The 18,025-nt window shown below is 44.7% G+C and overlaps 1 protein-coding gene across 2 annotated transcripts; it reads right to left on the bottom strand.

The window, feature by feature from the left end:
- Positions 1 to 11,915: 11,915 nt before the first annotated feature.
- RPL15 (ribosomal protein L15) lies at positions 11,916 to 16,781 on the bottom strand. Of its 2 annotated transcripts, none has more exons than XM_086614540.1 (4): positions 16,745 to 16,781; positions 15,584 to 15,768; positions 14,413 to 14,549; positions 11,916 to 12,267 (listed from the first exon to the last, which is right to left on the bottom strand). In XM_086614540.1, the coding sequence occupies exons 2-4, from the start codon at positions 15,753 to 15,755 to the stop codon at positions 11,962 to 11,964; spliced, it is 615 nt and encodes a 204-aa protein (XP_086470666.1). In that variant the 5' UTR covers positions 15,756 to 15,768; positions 16,745 to 16,781; the 3' UTR covers positions 11,916 to 11,961. The 2 variants fall into 2 exon arrangements, with proteins under 2 accessions (XP_086470666.1, XP_086470667.1); XM_086614541.1 differs by having other exon boundaries at positions 15,584 to 15,765.
- Between the last annotated feature and the right edge of the window lie 1,244 nt (positions 16,782 to 18,025).

Below are 18,025 nucleotides of genomic sequence, written 5' to 3'. Positions count from 1 at the left end.
CCTCAGGCCTGAAATGCTGGTGGTTGCTTAGGTCAGGACAGAATGCCTGCACCTTTCTGTCCCTGTGGAGAGGCCCTCCTAATCCCAGTAAACATCCACACACCAGCCAGGAGTGTAGGAGTTTCCATCAGCAGGCATTTGTCTGCTTTTAGACGAGTTGGATTTCTTCAGTGCCTGGCACATTTACAATAATATTAATTTGATCTCCAAACATATACTTTGCAAAGAAAAAAAATTTGTTTACATGAAGAGTGCCAAGAAGCAGCATCTTTTCATGCCATAACAGCTCCTGATGTTTTCTGTTCCTTTATTCCTTATTACCTCAGGAAAAAAATTCCTAACCTCTTATTTGTCTTTTTGACTGATGCTCAGAACAATGCTGACATTTGCACAGATCTACAGTGAGACCAAGTTCTCTTCCCTGATCATTTAGAGCTTATGATGGTTTACATTTAATGAAAGTTATTTTTCCCCATATAAAATACTTTATCATCGTTTTTCTGCCCAGTCAGTCTGTTTGGCGAGATCCTTCTGAAACCCTCAGTAATATGTCTGTCCTGAATAATTTGTGCTCCACAGCTGCAAGTGGAACTAGTTCATACAAGTACAGTTCTCTTAGGTGAGGAAACAGATACCAAACCTATCCTCGCATTTCCAGCTTCTTTAAGGCAAATATTTACTCACTATCTTCAGTTACCAGCTTAAATATTGCCTTTTAAAAGTCATTATAATGATAGCTATAACCGTGACTTCTTTCCTACATTAATGATGTAAATAGCAATAACTCATCTAACTAATCTCAGCCTCTGGAAGCCAGTGGAAATTTTTCTATCGATTAGAGTCAGCTTGGGTCAAGCCCTACACAGTGTTTTCTGACCCTTTGTCCTACTTATTCTCTGTTTCTATTTCACAAATATATCTAACTCTTCAGACTGTTGCCTTTTTTTTCCCTCTCTGTTGAAGAGAAATCCTGATAAGGAGGTCCCAAAGGTCTTTAACTTGTCATCATATCCCTTCATAGGCCAAAAGCATGCAGAATGCTTTAGGAAGAAGCAAAAGCTAAATATAGAATCATTTAGAGCCGACCCATTAAGGGTATGCCTACATGACACGAATGCAACTAGCTTAGGTACCGGGAATGGTGTAGTCACGGAGCTAAGTATAACCAAAACAGAGGCACTGGCTCACAAACCGTACCCCCACGCTCACATCCTGTCTCTCAGTGCCAAGTGGCAGAGCCTTGGAGGAAGATATAAAAGCTCATAATAGACAGTTATGTACTAACGTGCCCATAGGGTAACTTTCTTTCTGATTCAGCTCTTTAGCAGTCGGTTTATGGCCTGAAGCACGTAACACTTCTGCTTTTCTCTCTTACCGAGTGTTATTGCAGGTGTGCTTTTTATTCACATAAATTGATAATACAAGTGGCCTTCAAGGCTGGTCAAAATGATGGGAAATAACCTCATGCAACAGTGGTATATTACAGCTAGTCACAGTTGCCCTGCAGATTTTAATGGAGGACGAGGACTTGGACCTTTAGGCCAGAAAGACGAAACACGAATTTTGCATTAATTAGGCCTATATTATACAGCAGTAATATCACTGCTTTTTTGTGCTATAAATTACTTAATCTGCTGGTACATCATCTATTGATCTGGAAATGAAATCATCAGCTAATGAAACAAAGATGACAGTATTTATTGCTTGATTGGACTAGTCGTGATTTTTGGGAGAGAAGCAGACTGGATTGTGCACAGGATGCACATAGAGCTACCCTTTACTTTCACTGAAACACCGAGACTCATGAGACCCAACTACAGGTGATTTCTAATGGCACATTGTACTGTCTCGGAGAAGACATCAGCAGTGTTATATTGAAGACATCACAGTCAGCAGACAACTGCTGCCTCTCACTTAGAGGAGCCGTGACAGTGCTCAGTCCCTTCCCCCCCATCCCCCCAGTCCTCTCCAGGGTCAGCTGCATCTCTCCCTCTGGCAACTTTTGTAATAAACATCTTTCTAAGACTGGATTTCCTTCTGCCTTTTTCAAACTCTCTTATTATCACAATGTCCTGCAAGGCATCTTATTTCAAAGCAACGATGCTCACTAGGAAGTTAACCTGGGCTGCAGGCTGCCAGCGATCACGTTGGCACTGCGTGACACCAGCACAGGTCAGGATGTTCCCAGTGTGGTGACATTGCTGTCACTGGATCACAACCGTTCCTTCAGAAGTCATGTAGCATGGCTCCACCATTTCCCTTCTGAATTCTCCGTGCCACCAAAACATAAATCCAGTTTGCTTTTTCTCTTTGTCAACTACTTTAATCCTTGGAGGGATGTGGTGTAACACAAACATAAAGCTCAGTCTTGGGCAGAGCAGAGAAGCAAATGATGCCTTCTCCTCATCCTGGGAAAACTCTGCAGGTCATACGGAGGGGACACAAAGTCAGAAACGTCACCCACAGTTCCTCTGGAGCAGCGCGAGCTTATTGTGATTACTGGCATATTTTACAAGGAAAATCCCACAGAAAACTCAGCTTGGTCATGAGGAGAGGCAAATGCTACCTACATCTGGGCCCTAAATAGCCCAAGACTGGAGAAAACAAACAGCCGTTTATTACAGATGCCATTGGTCCCTGTGCATTTGCCCCAAGAGAGAGGACTGCCTTTTTACATCAAGGCAAAACCAAGGCAACTATATTCAAATAAGTAAAATTTCTCTGGGCAATAAACCAAAACATATTTTGGCCCCAAGAATTATGACCTGTAACTACCCAAAGCATAGCTGGCAGTCTAAGGGCCAGGACAGACTTTCAGCAGCTCTATATAGCGCAGTGTTTTTTCCCCAGTCTTTGTCTCACCTTGGCTAACTCGGAGGTCAAAAGATGATTTAAGGCCTAATGCTTCAAGGTGCTGAGTTGTGTCAGGAGATGATTCACGGGATGCCGTATCAGACCTTGTGTCCTCCTGGATTAGGTGCAGCTGGTCAAATTCCTCTTCCAAAATGCCGGCTTCTCTATTCTGCTAAGAGTCTGAAGAGTTAAAGTTATTAACTGGCTTTAGAATAAAATGCATTAGGAATAAATATGCTTTAGGATAAACCTATTAAATGGATAAAAATGCCATTACCAGTGGTGAAATATGATTGCATGACCTTTTAAATAAATAAGCCTGCTATGCACCAAATTATGTCAGATAATAAGCTTTATACATGATAAAGTTGTGCAGTAGGTCTCAATCTTCAGGCATTCAATGAAATATCGCTAGCCATAAAGGGCTTCTGAAATGTTACACTAAAGAAAATTGCTTCCAGCTATAAAAACTTAACTGTTAAAACAAATGTAGTTTCTCTCATAAAATCCTACACAAGGCATTGGTAGCAAGAGTGAAAGCTTACTAGAAACAAACCTGAGGTATTCAAACTATTTTGCAAATATAAAACGCTTCTTAAAATAACTCAGATTCCAGATAAATCTGGAATACCTCTTGAAAGCAAAAGGGTTATAATCCTGTAATGCCAGTGTACGATCCAAATTATGTTTGTAGGGTCATAGAAATATGTTTGTGGGTCTTATAAATATGTTTGTGGGATATCTCTGGATACAAACACTGCTGTGTGTCCAAACTAATCTACACTTGTAATTTTGGCACTTGTACAAGCAGTGGAAATGCTGACCTCTCTGGCTGTCCTGAACCTTGGGCCTGCCTGCATTACACCTCAGCAACTTGCCCAGATTACTCCTGACACAATGATAGGCCTATTAAGGGATCATTCCTATTTGATGTGATGGAAACAAAGCTGGGTATTATCAGCTTCGTGAATACAGACAGACATGCATTTCATTGGACTCAGCTACCAGCTTCATGCGTGGCAAAACTGGCTCTCTACAGTAAGTCAGAGCTTTCTGGTCTAAACCATTATGAATAAGAAGGAACGAACCAAATTCGTTCATTCCTTCAAGTGGTCATGGGCGAACCAACGAAACCTCCTGGTGAGGCACCTACAGTTTTAGTAAAATCATCATGGTCACTTCATCTATTTTCACGTGAACATCAGTGAGTACATGCGGTTGGTTCCCAGCTAGAGTCTCAAATACAGCTCCAAGGACTGAAAATACTCTTGGAACTCCCTGCCACAATCAATTATCTTCTCCAAAAGGCGATACTGAACGACGCATCAGATATTAAGAAAAAGGAGCGTTCCTGTTTCTTCCGTTTTATTTTTTTTTCTGAACTGAGAGAATGCAAACACTTTTTTTGAGGATAGAAAGGGTCGTCTTAACCTCCAACTACAAACACAGACAATCTTCACCAATGCTTAATCCCATATGAACTTTTCCAGGAGGGGTACTGAAAGAGACATGGCAAAATTCAAGCACACAAAAGAAGCCAGCTTTGCTCCGGCTCCCAAAAAGCAAAACGTTACTCTCAGAACCTTGGCCATTCCAACTGCGAAGAAACAGGAACATTCTCCACAACTAGTTTTAGCACTTGTACTAAATAGAGCGAGGTACGCCATGCTAAGCATAACTTAAACGGGATCACTGCAAAAGAATGGGAGGCATGATGAGGTTAGCAGTGAATTTCTATCTTCTTTTCCTGAACAGCTGTAGCACAATGCCCAGAAACGAATAATAGGTCTGTTCCGGGCGGGAGCTCAGCTGCATCCTGAAAATGCCTCCAGGCACTTGCCATTTTGTTTTATTGCAGTTCCTCAAAACTGGTCAATTGTAAGCATAAATCTCACAGAGGAGGCATGTTACTGGGGGTGAAGGACGGCTGCTTGTTACATAATCCTGCCAAACCCTTGATACAGCAGTTCTCAGCCAACAACCGTCTTGCTCTGAGTCATCTGGAAAGTCTCCGGTTCAGTGAGCTTCCAGGAGCAGACCATCAAAACAGGTTATGTTTCCACTTCCCATTTCAAATTACAGGAGGCACCTCTGAGTCAAGGCAATCATTTTCTCTTTACCTACCTTGAGATGTCATCCTGCGTACAGAGCCGGCTTGCGCTGAGCCAGAAGCCCTTGGGAGTTCCCAGCTAGTGCTGGATGTTGCAGCTCGCAGCTGCCCTGAGTGGCTGTTGGCATGCTAGTCCTGCTGCAGTTACGGCGCAGGACAGTCCGAGGGCAACCACGGCACAAGGAGATCCTCACCATGCTCTTCAGAGAACCCCAGATGCTACATGCGCGGCTGGACTCGCTCCATGCTCATCAGCCTTTCTCCAAACATGCATCGCTGGTCCCTGTTGAAAGTGGACACCATGCCCATTAGACCTCTTGGACTAGCCCTGCATGGCCGTTCAGGTTGGCAGGAGGCTGGGCGCTGCCAAATGCCATATCCCTGTTCCTGTCACCAGAGCCAGGGGGTAGATTAGTTCACACTTTTTTTTTTTGCCCTTTGAGGCAATGCCAAGCCTTAATCCGGTCCTGGGTCACAGATCTCAGTGGGACACATTACACTGGGTCTATTTTTGGATTAGGAAGTCTCCTGCCCCAGAGCTGGCCAGCTTAGACCTACTGATCTCCCACCTCTTCTCCCCGCTGTGCCTGACAGACAGCTGGAATCAGCTCTTCAGACAATGGTGCTGGCACGCAAAGCTGCGAAGCTCATTTTTAACAAACCCAAACGACTACAACTTTGGCAATGTCACTGATACCGAACGACGACAAAAAGAACGGAGTCAGCAGCAAGCAGTAGCCTGTTGCACAGGGCTGTCATAAACCCAGGAGAAACGAGATGGGTCAGGTTGGGTTGGCTGGTAGGTGCCGAAAGAGCTGGACCATGGTTACCACTTCAGGGGCCAAAGGGGGGTAAAGATGGAAGGTAATCGCTTCCCTGGTTCTTCCTCTCACACCTCTGCATATGATGAAATTGCTTCAAGCTTTACTGCTATTACAAAGTTCCTATGAAAGGGCCATACAGGTCAATATTCAAACTGTATGGCAATTAATATGATTTTAGGACAATTTACAAAATCTGCAAAAACCATCAAGTTTCAGTGTTCATTACGATCTGGACAAAATTTCAGTTCTGCAGTTCGTTTCCACACACTAATAATTTGGCTAAAATAATTATTCAGGCTCAAAACAAATCTATTTCCTTATTCTAAAATTATTTTTCTAAAAATAAATTAAAACTTTGGAGTGTTGCCAGAATGGCCGGATCATCTATTAGAGAGGTATTTGAAAGTTTTCAGTCCTAAACGGACGGAACCATCACTGGAGAAAACTCGTGTACACCATATGTTTTCCACAGTTTTATGATTCTTGCATGTTTATTAAACTAGCCAATGAAAATAATAACTATAGTGAAGTTTTTCATTTAGCCTCAGGATTCAGAACAGTGATTCAGTTGTTCACAGTAAGTTGTTTACTTTTCTCCTTTTTACCTTCTCATCAACATAAATCAAAAATCTAAGAATTGGGGTTCCAGTGTAACCCATCATAGTAATTAATTTATTTTGTGTTTCCCATGGATATCATATAACTGTTGCTTTAAAATTGCTGTTTAGGTGAAACAGGGTCCAAAATCCAAGCAGCAAGTATAATCTACAATGTGTATCACACAAAAAGGGCAGTTACCATCTTCCCAGTAGAAATCATTAGCCTTAACATGGAAAAACTTACCATCTCACTATCAGTTCATATGAGTTTTTACTCTCTGCTTATTAAGAATGGGGAACCAGTCATCTATCAGGAATAAAACTACCGACATTAAGATTGGGAACTAGGTTCTCCAGATTCAGTAGAACCAATTGAATCATGTATTTTGTATAAATGATGTATGTATAAATCTATTTTAAAAAATCAAGAAAGTTCCTTTTACTTCTATCTCTTTTCCTAAATTTATAAATATTAACTGGTTTATATCTGTCGTTGATTTTTATTGTGTTGCTGAATCTTACTTCGTGATTTTTTCTGTAAAATAGACCGTAAGCAGATGTTCTCCATCGACATCTGTAGCAATAACTTGTAAACAAAGTGAAAATAATACAAAATGTTCTACTTTACTTAAAAGCTTTACTATGACTTTGTTTAACCGTGCATTGACAAAACTGCTAAGTAGTTGCAAACAACATAGCACCTTGTAAGACATCATTTTTATATGCAGCTCTGAACGAACTGAAATACAAAGCTCAGAACACGTTATTTATAAAGGTTGCAAAACTCGCTATCTAAACTCATCTGACTAATCACGAAACCCGTGAGAGAGGCAAGTGGATCCTAACAGTGGATGAGTTGAAGGGCTGCGATTATCATACAAGGAAAAGGTTTGAATAATTGCTTGTTAGTCACAGAAAAACAATGCTGGAAGAAAAATGTATGAATAAATGAATGAGTGAGCACTGGACTAATGAGCTACTTCCTCCACGTGGCATATGAGCTCTCTGGGGATGGCAACTCGTTTTCGATACATGTGTGAACACAACATGGAGAGTAATAGGGTCTTGGTTTCTGCTTGCTCTTCTGGCTATTGACATGTGTCAACACACAGCCCGGTGATGAGACCTGGAAAACAGAGGTTTGAGTGTTGGATGTAGTGCCTTTCACAGCCTATGGTTTGCGGCACCAACCAAGAACCCTCCTTCTGCTCTAGGTTCTCTGAAGCGCAGCTGCTGCCTGGTCTGTTGGGGTTGCAGAGTAACACCAAAGACACAGGCACCCTGAGCTACTTCTGTGCTGAGGAGACTTGGGTCCAGCCAGGTTCATACCCCGAGGACTGCACCATGCAAACTTGGCTGATGAACCATGATGGACCCTGGCTAGCTGCAGCTTCCTCTGCAACACGTTCTTATCACTGGACAGCACCAGGGTACTAACAAGCCCAGCTGGAAGCCAGGTGACTTGTCCTCTTCTGTTTTCTTCTCCTATTTTTCCTTCAATGCGCCTGATCCTTGTGTTTCCAAGGGAACTTCTCAACTTGAACGTGGATGGTCAACTTGGGTCCAGAGGTATGCCTCTACGGCCCTTTCACGACAAGATACAGGCTTTTCCCCTAAGGAGCCAGCTAGGGTCCAGAACATGAACTAGGAAGGGTTTTTCTAAAGCCTGGTACCAGGAAGGCAATGCAGGGAGACCTGAGCAAGCTCAGAGAGGGGCTATCTTCCACAGGAGAGAGCACTCTCAGCCAGCATTGATCTTAACAGAGCCAGGCTTAATTTAATCACTCATCTGCTCCCGCTGAGCTTCCTGATCTCCAGGATACCCCAGCTCTCCATTTCCCTGAATGATGGAGAGTTGACAGTATTTAATGAGATTAAATGTCATCTTCATTACGTAAGAGCGTTTAATTATATGATATCATTGAACATCATTTGATACTGAAGAAAAGCATGCTCCCTTACATCTCAGGTGGTGACACAGGGCCCAGAAGAACCGGGTTCCAGTCCTGGCTTTGCCAGAAGCCTCTTCTGGCACATTAGGTACGAGCAGGATAGCCACCAAATTAAAGGTTGCGTAAGTGGTGTAGCTCAGGCACTTCCTAACTTCAGGGAGGTAGACTCTGCAACCTAAACACTTTGCGTGTTAATTATTAAATTGAGGCTGATTCAGAACCTTGACACATGAAGAGAAGAAGAATCCACAGGCTCTCCATCCTTTTATACAGCTTTACATTTCAAGCAATTACTTGAAAAGGATTGGATCAAAAAGTTGGTGTTTGCTCAAAGCCCCAGAAAAGTGTTCAATTCAAATCCAAATTGCTTTTTTTGTGGCTGAAGCAGTGTTTCCATCGCTCTGGCTATTTTGGCTTAATACTCTCAGAGCTAGACTTGCGTGTTCCGCAAAAGAAAAGAGCTGGACAAGGGCAAAAAAGACGTGGTTTTTGCCATCTTGGAGAGTGAGTAGATAAAAGAGTAGGAATCAGGCTCTATTTTTAGACTTTAGCTTTTTAATTCATTAGCTGGACGGGACTGTTGACAGTCACTTTTCTGACTGGGTCAAGGCGAGTGAACAACTGCTGCAATACAAGGACAGAGATAAGTGAGCAAGCCCAGATATTACTCTTCTCCATCGCTAATTACTTCAGTTTAAGACCCCCACAAAATCACCAGTGACATTCAGTGACCTTCCGCTGCAAGGAAAAAGCCAACTCCATCAGCATCCACGCGTACCGCAGGCAGCGCGCCGGCGTCCCTCGCCCAGCAGCACACAGCTGCCTTGCAGAGACTCCCAACGCTTCGGAGACAACGTAAGGAAACAATTACACTCGCTGTTGATTAGCGTGGTCTGTACTTTTCAACTCGGCTGGCGCTGCCAAGTAATGAGCACTTCTATTGGCTGCGCGGAAGGGAGTTTACTACTTGCTTATTTAAAGAACACGCGAAGTCACACAATCTGTTTTCACACACCCACCCTTCGAGAGGACAGGGCTGGTTTCTAACAGGAGCTGAATTACTCGCCAGGCCCTCACCTTCCACAAAAGGCTAAGCCATTTGTTAACCTAGGCGGCTTACACAAAAGTGAAATCCAGCCTAATAAAAGCTTAGTCAACTATTTTCAACAGCACCTGACACCAGGCTGAAACAGGCCGGCACTGTAGAGCCCCATTTCTCTCCAGTTTAGCCGTGGTGCTTGTTTGGTCTTGCCTAGAAACCAGACAGCTTTTAATGATCTCTAAAACATGCCTGTTCAGACTTAGAAACCAGCAGTCCTGCAAGCAAAGCCAAGCGGACGGCTTAGAAGCCAATTATTGGATTCCTCCGTGCCTTAAAAAAATTCACCAGTGAAATTCCCAATGCTTCCTCTGCCCTCCCCCTGCTCCCTTTCAGCTACAACTCAGTACCTGTGTTTCAGGCAGACTCTTGGTGCATAAGGAGGGTTTAACTCCATTAACAGCCCTACCAAGACTACTCAGACAACTGGTTTTCACCAAACTCATAAGGAACACAGACTTGCAATCTCTGTTGAACATGCATAACAGGTACAAAATCAAGTAGGAAAGGCAGAGATCACACAACCTCCAATAACCCCAAACAAGTTTTTCCTAAATCTTCTTTTTTAAAATAGATTTTAATACAGGTAATTTGCCTTTCCTCTTCACACAAATACTGCACTGCAATTTACCCTCCTTCCAACCCGAAACACACTTTAACAGAGCCTAAGACACTTCCAGTGTGAGAAGACACTAAGGTGATCCAATTTCCTGAAGACTTGGGATGAGCTGTACGTACCCAGAGCTCCTGCTGAACAGCACCATCGATTCCAAATTCCTTTGCTACCTATTCTGACCAATACCATATCCTCTTACGTACACTTTCATCAGATTTCAACAACCTTTGGAGGCGACAGTATTTCCCTGCTATTTTAAAGTTCAAAAAAGCTACAGGACCGTGAGGGAAGACGCCAGGCACGTCTTACTGAAGATATCCCCCATGCACTCGAAGTTTTGAACGCTGGCAAGTGACAGAGCATTAGTCCCAAGTGCCGAGACACCTTTCACCACCAATGGCAACAGTCCTAAACAGCTTGGCAAGCTCTACTACAGTATCATCAGACTCCTAGGAGTATGCTCTTAGGAACTTCCATTTCCTGTCCTACACCATCCCAAGAGCTGCTTTCAAGAATGCTCTTCTCCCTAATACTAGTTCCTCCCTCACAAGAAAGGTTAAAAAACTCCTTCCTTCTTCAGGGGAGTGAATAACACTTTTTTTTTTTTTTAACATACCTACAAAACAGTCCTTTTTAATTTTTTCACTTGAGCCGAACAAAACACGGCATGGAAGGATCGCCCTCTTGAGCTGTTCCTCCTGGCTTTAAGAACATGCTGACAAAGAGTCTCTTCTTCAGATTACAGTCCTCCTGCAAGAACTTAAAATTGCAAAGTTAATTTCACAGTTGAAGGGCAAATCTTGGGCATTTGTCTCAGCATTAGTCTTCTGTTGTTTAAAAACCTTTCCACATCCCAAGCTGAAGCTGCAAGAGACACAACCACTTTTTGTGCCTTCTATTGATCCCAACCCTTTTCCTATCACTACCCAATGGATGTGGTATGAAATCTGTGGGAACGAGGACAGCCATGAAGCTAATTTAATACAAAGTACAGCTATTCTCCTCTCAGCCTTTATGTGCGCAAGCTGACTTCATGCTGGAAGGTCACACTGTAATTTCACAAAATGCGGCCTAAAACACATTCATCTATGATTGTAACTGTCTGTCATCCACATGTGATTATTTCTACCACCTGACCACGCAGAGTAAATCAGAATGCAGCTCTCTAACATCAGAGAAGTGTTTCCTGTTCTGGTATCAAAAGGCAGATCTAAGAAACAGCCTCCACTGAAAAATGTAAAATGAACAGCTTGGAATGTTGCACAAACAAAGCAATACCTACTCTACAGTCAGTATTTTATTAGTCAACCTAAAACATTGCATAGCTTTTTGCGAAGGGTCTGCATTTAAAATACTGTGCGCTTTAATGAACAGAGCGAGCCTTACCTTGGTATTCTGTGCTTAGTTGATTTAGCCTATGTTTGCAGATATCACAGGCTCAACAGCTGGTTTCACAGTGAAGACATACAAAAAACCAGAACTTGAAAAATAAAATTGCCATTAGTATTTAATCATCTATAAAAAATAAACTGGCACTTTCAGTTTACATCTCATTGCACAAGATCAAAGCTGGCCTTCAGTCTAAGCACAGGACACAGAGACCTCAACCTACAGACAGTGAAGAAGCACACTCATAAAAAAGAATATGGACTAGCCATGAAGCTTTCAATTTCGATTCACACTGCACGTTTCAGTCTTATCAAAAGTAAAACCCATCATAGAACTCTATGCTTAGGGCCTACAATCTTCACAAATATCAAATTACATTTTCAAAAACCTTTCAAAATATGGAAACAACTGAACTGCTGGAGAATTCTACACTTCTCCACATAAACCAAGAAGCAGCAGAAGCACTTGTTAAATTCAACCACCTGCATCACCTTTATTAGATCGTTACATTTACAAGAATTAACGGTAACGGTGCAGCTGCAGGGTATTGCGTCTTCTCCAGGCAGCACGACGTGAGCCACCAATGGTGTGGTGGAATTTGTGGCCTTTGCCAAGACCACGACTCTTCCGCCCGGCCGATGTCAGCCCGCGCATCTCCCTGTGCTTGTGGACGGGCTTGGTGATCCATTGGGTATCAGGGTTGCGCCTGATGGTCTTATGGAAGGGATCAATCAGGATCACTTCGAAAAACTTGTAAGTGGAATCTTCACCAACCCAGTAAGAGTTCAAGACTCTCAGAGCCCCACAGTGACGGCCAGCACGTTCCTAGAGGAGAAAAATAAATGCAAAATGCTGTAAAACCATGTGTGCGGGGCACTCTTCATGCAGAAAAAAAAAAAAACGAGTAACTCAAACTAAAATTTTGTAGGTGTTAGAAATTTCAATTTGTCCTGAGATACCCTCCCTTCCTAAATGAACTGCTCCCCTTTCAGTTAAAAAGATGAAAAAAAAAGTCATAGATGAAAGGAATCCTGTATTTAAAAAAAAAAAAAGGCTGCTGGGATTCCTGCAGGAAACAGGTTTTAAAGAATGTAAGGAGGAAGGTGCTTGGTTTACAAAGAACTACTCTGTACAGAGAAGCACCCAGTAAGTAAACACACAGAGTTAAAAACAACTTTAACATGAAGATGAAGAGCACAAGCTGCGCTTGGGGCCATGGAAAAATCTTTTGTGGGAAGTTATGAAAGACTGATCAATTTGCACATCCAAAGCTACAGGGGAGAAAGACATTTCTGCAGAGAATAAGCTCGTACTGATAGGAGAAAAGAAAGAGCTGATGTAACAAGCCTTTGTTCCACTGCTGGTGTATTAGTGCTTGCTATTCCTCCCCACTTGTGGTTGGGAAGAAGCAGTCTTAATATTAGAAAACAAAACAAAGCAGAAAATATCAATTATGCAACTCCATCTGCCTCTCCTGTCAAGAATTCTCCTTATTTAAAACACTAAAAGTGTGTTTAATCCTAGGACTGTATCATCACTTTGGGAAGTATGAACCAATAGAGCCCACTCATCTTCTATCCCAATGTGATCCCAACCTATTACTACAATATTCCACTAAACAGCACTTGACTATTTTCTGCATACGTAATAAAATTATTTTGAGTTGTTGTTTTATTCTAGCACATGAGAGCAATACCTATATTAAACACTAAAACACAAACCACCGTCAACCAGCTTCTATGTGGGGATGGTAACTACAATGGAGGTTTTATATTTCTATAGTGTTTCTATCTGAAAAATGTAAGTCTTCCAGGAAAGTGTGTATCAGATTCAGAAAATTCAGAACTAAACCTGAGTGCAAATAATCTCTTCCATGAGCTGCCACCACAAGTGAGCATGTGATTAGCCATTAGATACCTGGTCATAGAAGAGTGTGCCACGAGCACTAAAAACACAGAATTGCATTAATTTAAACTCATCATCTGTGTTTCTTTTAAATAAGCATGTCCCGTTTATGGGTTTGTTGGGGTTTTTTTTCCCCTTTTCAAAAGCCCCACCATATTCATCTTGCTGAAGTCACTTATGAATATTTTTGAACTCCTGAGAACAGGAAAGTCTTCTGCTTCAAGATGGAAAGGCAACGAGCAGTCTCCGTTCTTTCACAATGTCTCTTTTTTGAGAGTGCAGACTAGTATTAATTCTAACCCACTGAAAGAGTTTTTTCTAAAGGTGAGAATTAAATCTCTTTAACACTACTACTGTGACATTATGAAACTTAAAAGATTTCATCTAATCAAAGTTTCCATTTTGAGAATTTCAGCAGGTAACAACATCTCACCTGAAAACAAGTTAACCACTTTGTGCCTGTGAGGTACAACGTATTTTATGAAGAACCAGAGGTCTCTGGCATGCTGCTTTCAGACCCTATGAAACAGCTAAGTACGTTGTGCGGCACTACTACGGCCCAAGTAGGTGCTACGGACAGGAACTCGCCTGTGCTTTGAGAAAGGACCGTTACCTAAAGCTGGTATCACACACGACATGGCAGGGAACATAGAGGTGGGATAGTGATGACCGAAGTCAGGCACCTTAGCATATTTCAATTTTTATTTCTCATGCTTAACCCTTTAATTTTACTGGGGTTTATGCTAGTTGTAAATCTATTTTTCATTACAAATATTGTGGCATGCTTTAGAAACACGTGCATACCATGAATGTCAGTAAACCACCTAAGCATACTTTCCCCAGGCCCCATTTGTAAAGCGTGAATATTTTTTTCATTTGTCTTAATACTTACAGCTTTCAAGACATTCTGGTGCTTTCCTGCCATCGGCATTCGAGATCTTTTACCCAACACGTTAACAAAACAGTTGTTTGGAGTTTTTTTTGTCTCCGAGTATTTTCAGCTTTTACAGACTAAGTAAGACCTTTCCTACTGCCGAGTTTCCAAGCAATAACCAAAATAGTCACCTCTGCTACAGACTGAAGGCTCCGGGCAAACTTCAGCTGGTTAACACCATGATGCACAGGTTTACCATAGGTAGCGCCTTTCGGGACTGGGCGTTTACGACCACCACGGCGAACACGGACACGGTAGATAACGTAACCTAAAAGAAATGTCGACTTAGGAACTAGAATTCTGTAGTGTAGCAAGTTGAAATCACAGCAAGGCAATTTTGATGCCCATACTACATTTCCAACCCCAAAAGCTTCACATGAAAATTAGGTCACTATACCAGTCTTCCTCAAAAATGACAACTGGAGGTGACTAGCACAAGATGTTTTTGTTACTTCCATTACAACTGAGCACAGGAAGCAATGTCCTGTCAGGACCATTTTTTACTTCCAACCCAGAGTTTATGGCACCTTTCCACTAGGTAGTTCCAAATACACCAAGAACAGCTACAGCTACATCGTAACACAAAAAACTCCCACCCTGAAACACCCAGTAAAACAATCATCCCAAAACTAAAATCCCATGTTTTGATTGTGGCAGTCATAAAGCACTGAAGCACAAGCCATCCGTAAACCCTGCTGAAATCTCACCACTTGAATATGAGAAAACTAGACAAACTTCACACACGGTAAGAGAAGCATCGACTCTCAGCTTTTTGTTTTCATAGTAAACAAACATATTGTTTCAAGGACTTGCTCAAGTTGCAGATGGACAGCCACTTTCCCCAAGTTTCTTTCACTGACCAGTAACTGTTTTCTAATGACAGCACAAACTACGTCACCTTGCTTACTCAAGCACATACAGCTCTAATAACAGTCACAGAAACGCATGATAAAATCTGAGCAGAAAAAGGACCCTCCCCAAACCTAGCGCACTAACAGCATTGGTCAACTCTGCAGTAGTAACATAGCACAAGGATTAAAGCCAAAGCCCACTTCATCTCCACCTGTCGAAACGGCCACCAAAGGCGTGAACTCAAAATTACACCAAGTACAGTTTTAAGCTGTGGGCGCTGCTACCAATTTAACGTATTTATAATACTAAGTTCACTTCATGCAGGACACTGCAGGTTCTTGGGGAATACTTAAGTTTCAGATTTTGTTATTCTACTATCACTTAAGGAAGCTGATAAAACTTGGTCACTCCATCATGACGCACGTGGACTTCACCTGCACGTCTCATTACCTTGCTTTGCTTTATATCCCAGCCTGCGAGCTTTGTCTGGTCTGGTTGGCCGAGGAGCTCGGTGCAAGGCAGACAGCTGGCGATACTGCCAACAGCGGACACGGAGGAGGAATCGCATCACATCCGACTGCTTCTTCCTCCATAGCTCCTGGATGTACTTGTAGGCACCCATGTTTGTCTACCTGCTGAATTGAGAGGTCAATGAAAAAAGCGCACCAAATACGATTCCAGATTTGAACAGCTTCCAACACAGACACTACATGAAACCACACACATAACACCATTGACACACAGGACGCTCTCACGCTTCTTAACACCCCTGGCACATCTGGTAACATGGCTCACACTTGGCAGCCTCCAACAGGACACACAGCAGTTACCATTTTCAGCAACATTCGTCCTTTTCTTATGTTCTTAAATGTTGAACGCCTCAGCTGACAATTCTTCCAATGTGTATGTCAGCTACTACCAAAATCGATAGTTAACATCTGAACCAAGGTGTAAATATCAATCTGTAAAGAAGTATGTGACTGAGTGGTGTGGTCTTTATTTTTAATGTGGTTTAATTACCTTTAAAAATCTTTGAGCTTACACATCTGCAGCAACTAGAAGATGTACACGAACTCCATCAAGCCAACACCCAAATCACCATCAGAAAAACGCAGCTCATTTTATTTGCATAAAAACCCCTGTTCACGTGTGATTTTCCATGCCCCTCTCTGCCTAGCCACGGCAGGGCTCCTGCTATGCCAAGCTATTTATGATGACATTATGGCGTAGAACACCACAAACGAGCCGCAAACCCCGAGTGAAATCAAGACGTGCGGCCTGTAACCAACCTGCACCCACTCCGCTGCGGTGCGCGGCCTCCCGCGCACACCAGCAGCCCCGGCTCCGACCGGGCGCCCTCCTCCCCTCTCCGTCCCGCACCCCGCGCAGCCAGGCGACCCCGACGAGGCGCTGCCCACGGGCCCCCCGCCCGCCTTTCCCGCGGCCCGCCCCGTCCCTGCTCTCGGCAGAGCCTCCGCACCGCGGGAGCCGCCTGGTCCCACCCCGCCGGGGTGACGGCGGGCGGAGGCGGCAGCGGGGCGGGCGAACGGCCACCTCGGGCCCTCGATGGAACCGGATTGCGAGAACGGCCGAGCACAGACAGGCCCTCACCTGATGGCGCCCAGCACCGGAAAGGAAGAGCCCTGCTTCCCACAACCCCTTGCGGCGACATCACGCTTCCGGCGGCGGCAGCGACGCCTCATGGGTCATGTAGTCCTGCGGGAGCCTGGCCGCCCTCCTGGCCCCGCCCCGCCCCGGCCCCCGCGCCCGCCAATGGGAGGCAGGGGGCGGGGCTCGGCCCGGCCGGCCGGCGCGGGTCCACGGGGCGCCGCGGGAAGGTCGGCCCAGGTGCGCGCGGGGGCGAGGGGCGCGGGGGGCGGCAGGCGGGGGCGCGCCCCGGGGCACGGCGCGGCACCACCCGGCACAGCACAGCACAGCACAGCACGGCCCGGCGCGGCGCGGCGCGGCACGGCACGGCTCGGCACGGCGCGGCACGGCACGGCCGGGGGCCTGCGGAGGTGGGGGGCTGGCCTTGGGGCAGGGGCTTTTCAAGCTGGGGCATCCTCTGAAACATCGCCTCCTCGCCGTGGGAGCCCCAAACTAGCGAGGGATTGGGACGGGACGAGGCGGAGTGACCTAAATAAAAAAAGTACTCGAAATGAAATCCTGAAAAGAACCCTTAAAAAAAACCTTAAAAAATAATAGTTAAAAAAGAGTCGTAACATGAAATCGTAAATCCTAAGAGGGGGAGAAAAATCCCTAAAAACAATCTTCAGGCCTGTTCAGAGCAAGGGGAGCAGTGCGGTGCCCTTGGCTGATGCCAGGGATCCGCGGTGCCGCAGGCCTGGCGGGGCTCCCCGGAGCGGGGCTCCCCAACAAGGCGAGCATGAGCAGCCGGAGCTGAGGCCGAGGCGCAGCTTTGCCCATTGCTGCTGGTGCCGGCAGGTCCCCCAGCCCGATCTGCTCACGTCCCTCCTGCGTACGGCGCTGCACAGGTGCCCGAGCATTTCCGTGCCTCCTCCGTGCCCATGGAGGTGAGTCTGCAGGAGCAGGGAAGGGGCCTGGTGCCCAGGAGGCTTTTGTCCCCCGCTCTGGCTCCCAGCAATGTCCTGATCGTGCTGCTGTGGAGGCGTCTGGCCCTGCGGAGGAATCAAAATGGGAAATAGGCTTTCCCCTGCCTGAAATTCTCCCCTGCCTCCCTGCAGCTGCGGGGTGACCTTCCTGTTTTTCTACGTGGGCTTTGCACAGTACCCCGGCTTGTAAAGCATTACCCAGTTAAACTGGAATGGAAACAGGGAAATGCCAGCCCCTCCTGGTCCTAAAAAGGTACTCCTCAGCTCTCTCTGAGGCAAACTGCTCCGAACAGCCACCTGAGAGTTAGGGCCCGCTGCC

The sequence above is a fragment of the Tauraco erythrolophus genome, chromosome 7 (genome assembly GCF_009769465.1).
Source record: "Tauraco erythrolophus isolate bTauEry1 chromosome 7, bTauEry1.pri, whole genome shotgun sequence".
NCBI lineage: Eukaryota > Metazoa > Chordata > Aves > Musophagiformes > Musophagidae > Tauraco > Tauraco erythrolophus.
The sequence above is the reverse complement of the archived record's forward strand: the minus strand, read 5'-3'. Positions and strand labels throughout refer to the sequence as shown.

Bases quoted from the DNA above. Each gene is read 5' to 3' on its own strand.
- RPL15 (XM_086614540.1), bottom strand. From the start codon at position 15,755: ATGGGTGCCTACAAGTACATCCAGGAGCTATGGAGGAAGAAGCAGTCG. The intron at 14,550-15,583 runs GTAATGAGACGT...CATTTCTTTTAG, and splicing joins GGGATATAAAGCAAAGCAAG to GTTACGTTATCTACCGTGTC. The intron at 12,268-14,412 runs GTGACTATTTTG...TTTCTCCTCTAG, and splicing joins GCCTTCAGTCTGTAGCAGAG to GAACGTGCTGGCCGTCACTG.